This window comes from Chaetodon trifascialis, chromosome 12 (genome assembly GCF_039877785.1).
Source record: "Chaetodon trifascialis isolate fChaTrf1 chromosome 12, fChaTrf1.hap1, whole genome shotgun sequence".
In the NCBI taxonomy this organism is placed as follows: Eukaryota; Metazoa; Chordata; class Actinopteri; order Chaetodontiformes; family Chaetodontidae; genus Chaetodon; species Chaetodon trifascialis.
Window position 1 is genome coordinate 18,604,079 of NC_092067.1, and position 12,733 is coordinate 18,616,811.

Sequence of the window (12,733 nt, forward strand, 5' to 3'; positions counted from 1 at the left end):
GTTTAACTCACTGCTGGGAGAGTAAAGCAGAGGAATACTGTAAGTGGTGTTTGGGAAATGTGACAGAATTATTCCAGTAGAGGGTCACAGGAGCATAGATGTACGGTGTTGCCTTTTGTTGCCATGATTGCTCTCCATTCTAGTGAATCAAATTGCAGTTTTGCACAGGCGGTGAAATATGCTGAATAGCTGTCATTCGCGTCAGAGAGACGTCCGCGGTGAAGGATCTAAACTGACCTGTGGTGAACTTGGCGCGCTGTGTTTTTTGCTATCTGTCTGTCAGACTCTGTAGGACCCAGCGGAAAACTGCTCCAACCGGAGGGAGACGGAGCAGGAGAGAGGGAGAAAGCTGAGTGGAGAGAAGACGCTCTCAGATCAGTCAGTGGCTTCATGGAGTTATGCACCTCTGATCCGCCGCCATGGATTGCAATCCGCGATCACTCCTTTTCATTTTACCGCTTTTGTTGTCCTGCGTTCTTCCTGCGGTGCCCATCATCTACCCCCCCAATGAAGGTAAGGGAACTCTCGCTCTGCGGACATGTGTCTTTATGCGTATGAGTGCGCGCGTACGTGTGTGTGTGTGTGTGTGTGTGTGTGTGTGTGTGTGTGTGTGTGTGTGTGTGTGTGTGTGTGTGTGTGTGTGTGTGTGAACGGTGCGCTACGGCACACGTCTCGAGCAGCGCCGTGCGCTCGGCGCGGACTTGCTACTGTCCAAATTCTGATGATAACAATAATATGATGATTTGGAGCGCGTGGAGGTGATCGTGTGGAGCGCGAGGACCCGGGATGTGATCACTAACTGACAGTAATTTGACAATAAACTTGAAAGTTCATCCAAACAAGGCAGACAAGGCAGCCTGATTTCGGTCAGTGTCGCGAACGGGGCGGCTGATAGTTGTTTAAACGGGGGTGAATGAACTGAACGACGGCGAGACAGCTCCCAAAGCGCCCATCGCTGAGTTATGACGGGGCCGGAGACACGTAAAGAAACTCCGGTGTCTGTGTTTCCATGAGAGGTCCACGCTGATCCGCTTTATCCAAGAATCCATTTGGGGTACACGCCCCAAGTTCGGCTCTCCAGACAGCGATTTAAAGGCAATAAATAGAAGATGAGCACAATCGCATGGTGCGTAAAAACGCGGATGTCTCTTTTTATGGTTCTGACCTAAATACATCCAAAAACAGTTGGCTTGCATGCTGCTGTGGGGATCTTGTTCGCTGTCCATTTGACGGAGTCGTGGAGCGACTGTGTTTGAGATTCTGTTTAAATCCGACGTTTCTTTAAACGAGCGAAAAACGACGAAGGTGCAGACTCTCATTTCCATTTCAAGTCTGGCTCACTTCTTCAGTTATTAGCCTGCATGTGGGGGTATTTTGAAAGCGGGGAGACCGATCCACGGTCAGCAGAGTGGCTTCTTCGAACATGTGAGTCCGCGCTGGAAACAAGTGAAACAGTCTCCTCCCGGACCGGCAGATTTGTTTAACTTTATGAAAACCTCCAAAATATGAATTAAAAAATGTCACTGTTAGGCCCTGCAGTAAATCCTTGTCATGGTTAAAGTGTGTCGTAGCGGGTCAAAGGAGGAAGGAGAGGAACACGCGTGCTGAAGGAGCAGCTGGGTTAAGGTTAAAACTGCCCACAGGGGGGAAATGCATTTGGGTAAAGATTTGGGTCACCCTGTCTAACGGGCCAATGATCACGAAAAAAAAATAAATAAAAAAAAATAAAAAGTACAACGAATGAATAAAATACTTCTGATCTGAATGCACTCGTGGTTGATTCCAGGTGCTTCGCGTGAACGAGTGAGCAGGATTTGAGTGATTTAATCCTTAATACCAATGAAGTAATTAAATAAATCGGAATGAGCCTTTAGTTGGTGTAATCTACCCCACAGTGATTCAGTGGTCAGAGACGATCAAGTGAAGTAATAAAGGCACCAAACCGTGTCCCTGATCCTCCTGCCGCACATGTAGACAGCTGCAAAAAGGAAGAAACTCATCGTGATGGTGGAGTTTAGAAAGTTTGGATCCAAAGGCCACGTCGAGAGAGCATACACCCCAAAACCATCCATCATGTGTCCGCTGAATTTATTTACAATCCACACTCCTGCAACTGAAATCCCCCGAAGACCCCTGAAACGTATGGGTTACTCTCAAACTCCCAAAAAAGTTTAAATCTAAAATCTGAATTTTTCATCTCCTGTACAAAAATTCAAAAGTCAATATTACCTCGTTTACACTCGAGTCTTTTTGTGTGCCACGTCTTGCTTTGCTCAGGCAGAGCTGCTCCTTCTTCAGTCCTCAGTGACATGCAGGAGGTTTTATTCCCAACTACTGACATGAAACACAGAGCGCAGTAAAAGTGTGCAATTAAATAAAATAAAATAAAGTGATCAGAGAGTGGCAGTGTGGAGGTCAGCAGAGCTGTTCTGTCAGTTGAAATTGCCATCCCCCCGAGAAACTTTTCTAATTAGCATTTCTTATATAATACTGGAGTAGTTTATAGAGACGTAAAGCTGATGGATAATTTGTATAAAGGAGCTCAGCACTGAAAAGGAAACCACATGGAGCACTCATCACCCTGACAAAATATACCAAAGTCTATTGGTAAGTGTGTGTGTGTGTGTGTGTGTGTGTGTGTGTGTGTGTGTGTGTGTGTGTGTGTGTGTGTGTGTGTGTGTGTGTGTGTGTGTGTCAGAGGGAGACGGTAAAAGCGTTCAAAACTGGAGAAAAAAAAAAGAGACAGAAATAAATCGTCTCACTGGTTAGTAGCAACAGCAAAAGTGTTAAGTTTGAATGTGAAAAACATGTCGGCTAATTAAACTCACCTTTCCAAGACATAAATCTGCCAGAGAGTGTCAGTATCGAGCCGCTGCGTCTCTCATTCTATAGAAATTAATACACACCGCGAATAAGAACCTGTAACAGGTCAAAACACACTTTGAACCATCAGATCTCTTTCTGTCGTCTGGTTTAAAGCTTTAAGCGTCGAGGCAAATGGCTCTGCTTTGCAAACCTGATTATGCTCCAGTTTCCAGAGACGATCAGACACTTTAAACTGTTGTCTAATGCAGGGTAGCAGTGAGGCAATAAACCAGATAAAAGCAGTGAAAAATCACTGATGAGTACACCTGATCCGCATTTAGACTGAATCAAAGCAAGCTGTAATTTTGGCCAGAAACACATTTGGGAGTGATTAACTTGGAGGTTGATAAAAGTCACCTTAAAAGTCCCTGAACGTGTCCTCTTTTTAAATATATTCAGGTGCATACTGTAATTAGACGCAGTCACGAAACATTTTATTTATTTATTCATTTTTTTTATTTGAACTAACTCCAGTTGTTTTAGTCGTTCTGTGCTGCAGGTCTGCGTCCACACAAGTGAAGGCTAAACAAAGTGAAACTGGCTTTCGTTTGTGAGCCGGCAGATCAGATCTGTCCTCCAGCGCGCAGCACAGGACTGAGGAGCCTTCACGGTTAACCAGGACGTCTGTAAACTTGAAAATCGATGATCGTAAAATAATCTGCTGTAAATGTGTCGACACGTTTCTAAAGCTTATATTAAAGCTGGATCAGTAAATGGGGAAATTAATTAAAGGCCTGTTCTGCCAGCTTGTCGACTCTGTGGGACTTGATGCAATAAATACATTAATTGCACGATAAGAAAAATATATTTTCATGGAAAACAAACCTCAACTTTGAACGGGGTGATGGAAAACTCTTGTTATTATTTTATTATTTTCCTCTCTATTTCTAAGGGAACCAGAAGTCCAGAAATATTTCTTGTAATCTTCTATTCCATCTCGGCACCGAGCCCCGGCCAACTTTTTTTAAAGACAACATTTACTGTGTGGCTTTCATTAACTTCTAATGATCTTATATAAAACTTTGGGAAAAGTTCAGGGAAACAGAGAAAATGGGAGTTTCGTTGAGAGTTGCGGGTTCATTTTAACTCGGGGGCAAATATGACAAATCGGGTATTGTTTAAAAATATTTGTCACCGTTATTAGAAAAGAAAAAGTTCTTTGCTTTTGCCGTGGTGCAGCGTTTCCCTTTGCGTGGCTGTGTGGTGTGATGCTGGCCCGCTGCGGGGCGTCGGGAGGCCTCGGGTATTTTTAGCCGGCGCTGGGGAGGCTTGGCCCGGAGAGCCCGGCGCAGCAGTCCCGCTGGGACGGATGGGCGTTTGTGAGCGATGGTACCTTTCAGAGAAGCTGTAAATGTGCTTACACATGCTGCTCCTTTTAAAATAACACCCCTCTCTCCACACACACCGTAGGCCTTTATTTGTATGTGAGTGTTAGCCAAACATTGAGCTGAAGATGGACAATGGTATCTTCAATTTCACAGCATGTGTTCTGGACTTCAGAGGTGGATCAAAAACACAAGGTTTGTGTGGGTGTGTGAGTCCTTCTGTTTGTGAATGTAAAGATATAAGATTATACAGTATGTGCGCAGGAGGGCTGTATGCCTTTATGTGAGTTTAAATCTATGTGTGTGTAGGCTGTATGAAGAATGTTAGTGTAAGGCAGGAGGTATAAGAATAGAATATATATAGAGAGAGAAGAAAGAAAGAAAGAAAGAAAGAAAGAAAGAAAGAAAGAAAGAAAGAAAGAAAGAAAGAAAGAGGAATGGGGGCAGAGGGGTTGGGCAAGCAGCAGCAACATCAGACAGAGCGACTCTACACTTGAATAATTCATAATGGGAGGTGAACACTTCACCCTTTAACACAGACACAAGTCGCCTTGCTTTGCCTGCACTGCGGCCTGCCAACCTTCACATGCACAGAGCCAGGCTGCAGAGACAAAGCCCTCTCCACTTTGTTCACAGTGAGATGGGAGATATCCGAAGAACATGTGCACGCAGCTCTTCTATCCTGCCCTGAATGGACTGTCTTCTCCGTCCAGATGGGAGGGTCTCTGCTTTGCTGATCAGGCCATGTGTTGATTCGAGACTCTGACTGACAGCTTCTTCTCCTCGCTCATCCAACATTTTAATTCTGTCTGAGGATTCAATTCCTGTGCACATCTGCTGCGAATCGGGTTTCCTTCATCATATTTTACTGGAAGAGAGGCACCGCTGAACGGCTGGCTTAGCTGTTGAATTATGAGAGCGCAGACGTCAAAATAGGCACCCTGCAGATCTTTGCTGAGATGTTACATGTTAATATTTCAACATACGTATGCCATGCCAGGAGATACCAGGCCACTAGCAAGTGGGAAAATGGGAATTAATGCTCAATGACAAGTGGTCTCAAACTGTATTTGCAAAGGTGTTCGCTGGATTTAGTGCAGTTCCCCCCAAAAACAAACAAAAACCGATGTGTTCCCATCTGTTTATCATGAAAACTCATCTTCTCCTACTTCTGTTTTGTCAGGGTCAGTTTATGTATTCGGGTGGTTGATGATGGCCTAGGTAGGTGTTATATATTGATTCACCTGTTTCTACCTCTGTGAGGTTTTCCTCCCTCCCAGACAGACTGGCTCACTTTGCTATTAATACTCCTAGTTCCCGTTTAGAGGCACTCCCTGATGGGGCAGGGGCTATATGCTTGGCTGACGCTAGCTTGCTAACTGTGTGTGTGTGTTGGTGGGTGAGAGAGGGCGAGAGTAAGAAAGACCGTCAGCAAATGTTTGTGTATGCTCTCATTTTGGCTTGAGTACGCATGCGCGGGAATATGTGCACGTTTTGGTGAGTGTACGCACGCAGTATACGTGAGCGTGTGCATGTGTGTGTTTGTAAGTGCTTTTATTTTTCAGTGTGTATGTGCGTTCATCTATTTGGCACATTTCAGCACAAAGACGTGTTTTAATATGTGTGTTCACTCCTCTAGTTTCTTGGATGAGGTGCATCTTTTTGGCGTGATTTTTTATTTTTTTTTTTTTTGTGCAGTCTAAGTGTTTATGCATGCATCTGTGAGCGAGTCTGCGTGTTTGTGTGCATGTGTGGGTGCTGATTTCCCCAGCCACGTGCAGCTGGAGGGGGCTTTTTCCTCCTGCGATATGAGAGCCGTCTAATTTTCTGCTCTCAAATTCCCCCGCTCGGCTCAATTGGAGTGGTGGGCTCGGCTCGTTGAGAAATGTAAATTGGAAGCAATGGCCCTGGATCCTGAGCTGCTATTATCTGAAATGAACAGATAGCTTCATTAGACTCTAATAGGAATGTGTCTACTGCCACTCAACTGGCTGAGTGGCTGAGCATGGCTGCAGCTCAGGTGAGCCTCAATTTAGTAGCTTTTCGAGCCTGGAATGTGATAATAAGTCTCCCTCTGTGAGTCGTCCTTTCTCCCCTTCCCTTTCAGGCTCCCTTTTTTGGCACACCGGCTGATAGTTATCAGGCTCGCCTGCAGAAAATGATGATTTCCATCTCAACCTTTATTCTAGTGTGAAACAACAATTAGCTCATGGCACGACAAAATCACTTTTCTCTGCACATTTCGTTTCGGCTGCTTGTGAGGGGTAAATTTTGCTTGACTAAAATAGTTTTCACAGTGCCACAGCAGTCCTTCCTGACCCACAAACACTCTCTTTGACTGTCTTTGGAGATGTGTACGCTCTTGCTTACTGGAGCTTTGAATGGGAGAATACAGGGAGATTGTATTCCTCATATTTTCACAGTGAATAGAGTTACAGCTGCAGGGCCCGACTGCACTGCTGCTTCCCTTTGTTGTGTGTGTGTGTGCGCTTGCTTGTGTATGAATGTGTGTGTTGAGCTGTGGACTGACATGCTCTCAGTGGGACGAGAAATAGCCTTCATGTTCAAACTTAAAGGATGAGACCATCAGAACTTTGGGACATTATTGTTCTGTTTATTTATAATAGCTGATTATTTGTCCTGTAGGTTTCCATGCAGGTCATTTCTTTCATTATTATTATTATCATTTTGTCTGATTAAGTCAAAATGTGGCGCACTAAACTTAAATTCATTATTATTTGAATCAATTATTTAAAAAAGAGGAAAAACCATCCTTAAAATGTGCACAAACAAGAGTTTTGTTCTCCGTGGTTGTAACACCATTTGTCACACTTCAGCCAACTAGTTGTATCTGTTTGCTTCCTCTTCACACTGCAGTAGCTTCTCAGTCACACTACAATAAGGCCTCATATTAGTTTGCAGGAATCAAAATGAAACTCAGGATGAATTCATTTAAATTAATATTGCCAGCTTCCTTCCATTATTTGTACTGTACCTCCATAAACAGTTGCTTCCTGTTATTTTAGGACAAGTGGAAGTTCTCACAGGCTGTATTTTTGCATAAGGCAGCCTCCACATCCCTCACTCCATAAGTCATGGTCCGTACTGACAGTTGCGTTTGATGATAGTCATTCACACTGTAGCCATGTGTGAATGATGGTCATATTCTGTCATATTTATGTACTTAGAATAGAAATCTGCTTGGAGCAGATACTGTATGTTAGAGCTGATTTGGCCAACATATGTACATAGAGGGCGGTGAGTGGAGTCTGTTTATGTGTGCTTTGTACTTCTGATTTTGGTCGGAGGAGCCGGCCCACCCTAAATACTGACATGGCTGCTACTCTGGCACCATATGACACCCCTTCAACAACCCGAAGCCTGAACTTGTGCCGTCACACCAGTGGAGCCCCTTTTCTTATTTGTTCTCCTTCATATTCCATGTATTAGACACGGATTTCCCGCTCTGCATCTTGGTGTCTGTTTGATAGGAATGGATTCTTGGCAGGACACACGGATAAAATTGTATTTCCATTCATTATAAATGGATTTCTATTTTGTTTTCAGCGTGGCCAATCGCATTTCTGACCACCTCTGAAAGTGGCGATTGGATATTTGATGTTTTACTTTACCTGGTGACAGTCCAATCACCGTGGGGCGTATGTGTGGATAGGTAGAACAGGGGGTCAGATGGGTCAAAACCATGAGACTTGGAAAATAAACGCTCCTTGTTGTGATTTTTGAAATGTTGGCTCCACTTTAGTTCAATATCTCTCCAGGATATCTGTGTTGTAGCCAGTTAGCCCGGCCAACCTCTGCTTTGATGCTTTACGGAGCAAGACAAGAAAGCCAGCTCTCACTGTTGGTTAGCAGGGTGTGTGTGTGTGTGTGTGTGTGTGTGTGTGTGTGTGTGTGTGTGTGTGTGTGTGTGTGTGTGTGTGTGTGTGTGTGTGTGTGTGTGTGTGTGTGTGTGTGTGTGTGTGTGTGTGTGTGTGTGTGTGTGTGTGTGTGTGGGCAGCTGAGTAAATAGAGTCATGATCAGCGCTTGAGGTTGGTGATCCCTCCTTTGGGATTAGATGAAGGCTAATTGGGGCTAACAAGGACTAGACACTCATATGTTCTCTTTGTTTTCCCTCTCTCTTTCTCTTCCTCACCACAGTCAACCTGTTAGACTCTAAAGCAAGCCAAGGGGAGTTAGGATGGATTTCCTACCCATCGCATGGGGTGAGTATCCTCTATCTCTGTGTTTACCCACATCATGTTTGAATATGCTTACATTTCGGAGACAGATCCACCGATATGAAGTGGATGTGCCATTCAGGCCCACACCACGTGAAATCAGGATTTTCTAACTCCTGTGGTTCTCACTATGTGATGTTGACCCGATGAACCAAGTGCAGATTAACCCACTTTTCTTTAGACATTTTATGTCCATTCTCCACCTCACAGGTTAAAGGTTAAGCATTCAGCGCTTGCCATATGGTCAAGACGCTTAAGCGGAAATGTATTGCGTGTATGTCCTGGTGTTTAAAGAAAGATTAAGGCATTAAAGGATTTGAAGTTGTTGGCACAAAGCATCCGCACAAGAATGTCAATAAGATTACCCCTTTTTAGTAAAAACCGCATCCACAACGGACATATTGTACTGCTGTTGCATGTAAACATCATAATTCCATTGTTGAGATTTCACATGAGTCCATTTGTTCTTAATTGAAAATGTGCACCACCTCATCCTGTCTGTCGCACACGTTGCTCGTCTTTTAAAACACAAGTTTTTGACCGTTAGGGGTTAGTATATTAAAAAAGAAAAAGCCTCTAATCAAAGTCTGGATTTAACCTCTGTTGGGATGCTTCAATCTCAGAGTGTTTAAGTGCAAAAAAATCAGTCATTTTGAAGATTTTGTGCCGAAACTTGGCACAAACTTTTCCAGTGTGGCAAAAATTACTGTCGCATGTGAAAATTGTGCGGCTTTCATTAAAAAACAAGCAGCGGTGTCGTAGCAACGTGGTCCCATACTTTTGAAAAACAATGTCTGCAGCCTCATCTATCAGCCTGTCTCCCTCTCTGCTACCAAAGTCCCTCCAGTGGGCTCTCGCTCAGTGTTTATTTGTCTAACTAGTTAGACTACTGTGCCTTGGGGCTAGCCCACTGACACACACACACACACACACACACACACACACACACACACACACACACACACACACACACACACACACACTACACTTCCTCCTTTTCCCTTTATTAAGTGTTAGAATTACTCCTTGGCAGTGGCTTAAGGTAATCCAGTCATTTGTTCCGTGGAGCTGCCAAACCTTGTTTCCCTCGGCCATATACAGCGCTGGCACCGTCACATCGCCGGCGCTCAGTTTCTTCATGAGGTTGAACCACAATGAAAAAATGACCCAAAGGAAAAAAAAACAACTGCAGGCTGTCTAAAACGCATTTAGTCCAAAGACAATTGCAGGCCACGGGAACAATCGCGTGACCATTTGAAGGGAGAGATTGATGTTATGCTGATGGAAGTGACTCACGTGCGAGCGAGTAGGAAAATGCGGACCGGTGGGCGTTGGAATGCGTGACAGAGGTTATGCAGCGTGCGCAGCAAGCTCTGCTTTATTTCAAGTCATTGGCTTTGAATAAGTTCAGAAGAAAAGCGAGCGGCTGTACAGTTCATAAAAATGCTGCGGGAATGGAAGCCAATGTCATTCTTAAATGAGAACGACTCCAGAGAAAAAGAGAAGGGATAGGAGAGGATCAAAAAGAGGGAGAGAGAGAGAGAGAGGCAAATGGGATGAAGAGAGGAAGAAAGAGAGGAGAGGGGGAGGGGCAAGAGAGGATGAGAGAAAGAGAGAGAGAGAGAGAGAGAGAGAGAGAAAGAGAGAGAAAGAGAGAGAGATATTGCTGATGATCAAGTCCTCAAGGTGAATCATCTGTAATTACTCACGTCATCCACTGACTGCGCTCCGATAAGCAGCCTGCCCTGAGAGACTGCTGCTCACAAATGATTTCTCATAATGTGGCAGTAGCACCGAGCCCTCTCTCTCTCTCTCTCACACACACACACACACACACACACGCACACACACACACGCACACACAAACACTCATTCACATTGATGGAGAGGCCGTGGCTATTGGCCTACCGAGACACAACGTGCTCTGGTCACAACAAATTAAGAGCTTAGCCTCCCCAGGATGTTCACTCCAGAGCCACCGACTAGACTGACAAGTGTATGTGCGTGCGCGCGTGTGTGTATGTGTGTGAGTGCGTGTGATCCAGATATACTGTTATCTGTCTGGGAGGCAGGCTGATTGCTGAGCAGTGTCCAGGGGGCTTAGCCCTTCACAAGACTAAAGAGTGTTAAAGATTACATTCTTGCGTGCTTTGAAAGCATTCTTCAGCAACAAACTAACACCCCAGACGCTGGCTGCGCATACAAAATAGAATTAATGGGCACACGCGAAGCGAGGTCCATTTTTCATAGGAACCAACAGGGGATACGACTGCATTGATGTTTTGCCAGAACTGCTTTGTATTCACATGATTGTTTAAAAAAAAACACACATTTTTGCTTAGCGATTCACAATGTGCAATTTGATACGTTCAACTGAAACGCTGAGATATTCAATATTTAAACTTTTGAAAGGCTAGAAAAGTCATTGAACCCCACAAGTTCGCTTCAGGTCAGCTATCAAGAGGCATTTTTGAACTTTTGCAGCATTTTCAGTAATAGTTTGGGGGGTTTATGATGCAAAGAAGTGTTTGTCAGATGTTACAGAACATTTTTTCATTATTGAAAAATCACTAATATATGAAGTCAATCGGACTGCTACATCAGCATCCCAAGAAAAAAAGTACATGCAGTGAAATATCCTGATTGTAAATGTTAGAAATATTTTATACATGCTTACGTACATGCTCTGTACACGACTGTGTGAGTCTTTTATAAAAGCTAAGTAACAATGGCGCTGACCAGACCTTTGTATTGCGATGAAGAAGCTTGACATCTGCAGAAAAAAGGCACAGTCACAGTGTGTGAACTCTGCATATACTGTGAGGAATAATGAGAAACATTTAATACACACACACACACACACACACACACACAGACATTCACATCTCACATTCCATTTCTCAGGTCTGGGAGGAGAGGGTGGAGGAGGGAGGGGTGGGCATACTATGGCATGGCTTTTTGTATTTTGGACTAGGTCCACCACTTCAATCAGCCAGCTTTCTATTTTTTCAGTTTTTTTCTCTCTGAGAGTACAGATGGCTGTTTCAACTTCTTTAGTCACCCAAGGGCTCTTTAAGCCCCCCATGCACTGCTGCCACCCCGTCTATGAAATCAGCCTGACCAGCATAAAACACTCGCCCCGCCCAGAGAAAAGCCCATCCATAAACGAGGTTTGGGACAAGAGAGGAGGAGGAAGTGTAAAGTGTGATATAGTTACTTTCCTCCTGGTAAAAGCACCTGATGCATGACAACATTTTAAAACCTCTATCAAATTCACCTCATAAATATATCCCAATTTTGCATTAATATTCCCCAGAACAATAAAAAATTAGACCTTTGTGTCGTTAAAAACTGATGACAGTTCCAACCCACAGTGTTATGAATGCAGCGTGAGTTAATTAAAAATAGTTTCCAGCATCCTTCATCAGTTGTTGCTGATGTGTCCTTGAGCAAAGCATTAGCAGGGCGAGGCTCGGAGCCGTTCAAAAACAGGAGGAAGGACGAAGAAGAGAAGGCATGAAGTGTGTGTTTGGGTCTCCCCTCGGTAAGACCGGCTGATGAAATGTCCTCTGACTGATATGCCGCAGTTGTCGTGTCTGTGACCCCACTGACCTCCATGAATGTAAGCAGGCTCCGCACTTGTTGTGGACGCTCCAGTTTTTAGATTTGCCCCTCTCCAGCTGAGGACAGCTGTAGATACTTTATATATGAAATCCCCAGTTAACAAGTCTATTTTAACATGTAGAAATGAGTTTGATTTAAAGATAATAATATCAATACAACCCTGATTCCACAAAAGTTGGGTAGCTGTGTAAAATGCAATCATATGCAAATGAACTGTGTTTACTGACAACAGTTTTATGTGTTCCTGAGCCCATGTAGTCATATCCTGTATACAATCATGTGTTCACAAAGTGGTGAACCTCTCTCCATCCTCGCTCATGAACGACTGAACCTTTCCAGGATGCCCCTTTCATACCCGATCATGACACTATCACCTGTTACCACTGAAGCTGATTACTTGTGAAATGTTCCATACAGGTGTTTTTGGAGCATGTTGCTACATCAAATAGAAAAAACATTAGATATATTGTCTTTGTGCTGTTTTCAATTGAGAATGTGTCAGAAACATCCTGTTATTTATGTTTTACTCAGCACCCCAACTTTTCCGGAATCAGAGTTGTATTATGTTTTACATATTAACATATTTACACATTATCATGATTCCTGGCCGTATCTAATTGTTGACATAGCACAAGTAGAATCCAGCAGGACACAAAAAATAAAGCCGTTATGGTTGAACC

The 12,733-nt window shown here is 43.9% G+C and overlaps 1 protein-coding gene across 5 annotated transcripts in view; it reads left to right on the forward strand.

Annotated features, from left to right (window-relative positions):
• Nucleotides 1–352: 352 nt before the first annotated feature.
• Nucleotides 353–12,733, forward strand: part of epha3 (eph receptor A3) — a 445,799-nt gene continuing 433,418 nt past the window's right edge. For 3 of the 5 annotated variants that reach the window (XM_070976187.1, XM_070976189.1, XM_070976192.1), the window contains exons 1-2: nucleotides 353–513; nucleotides 8,350–8,414. In XM_070976187.1, the coding sequence (XP_070832288.1) occupies nucleotides 420–513; nucleotides 8,350–8,414 (159 nt within the window). In that variant the 5' untranslated portion in view covers nucleotides 353–419. The remainder of the gene's footprint in view (nucleotides 514–8,349; nucleotides 8,415–12,733) is intronic. The other 2 variants (XM_070976188.1, XM_070976191.1) reach the window with 1 other exon arrangement.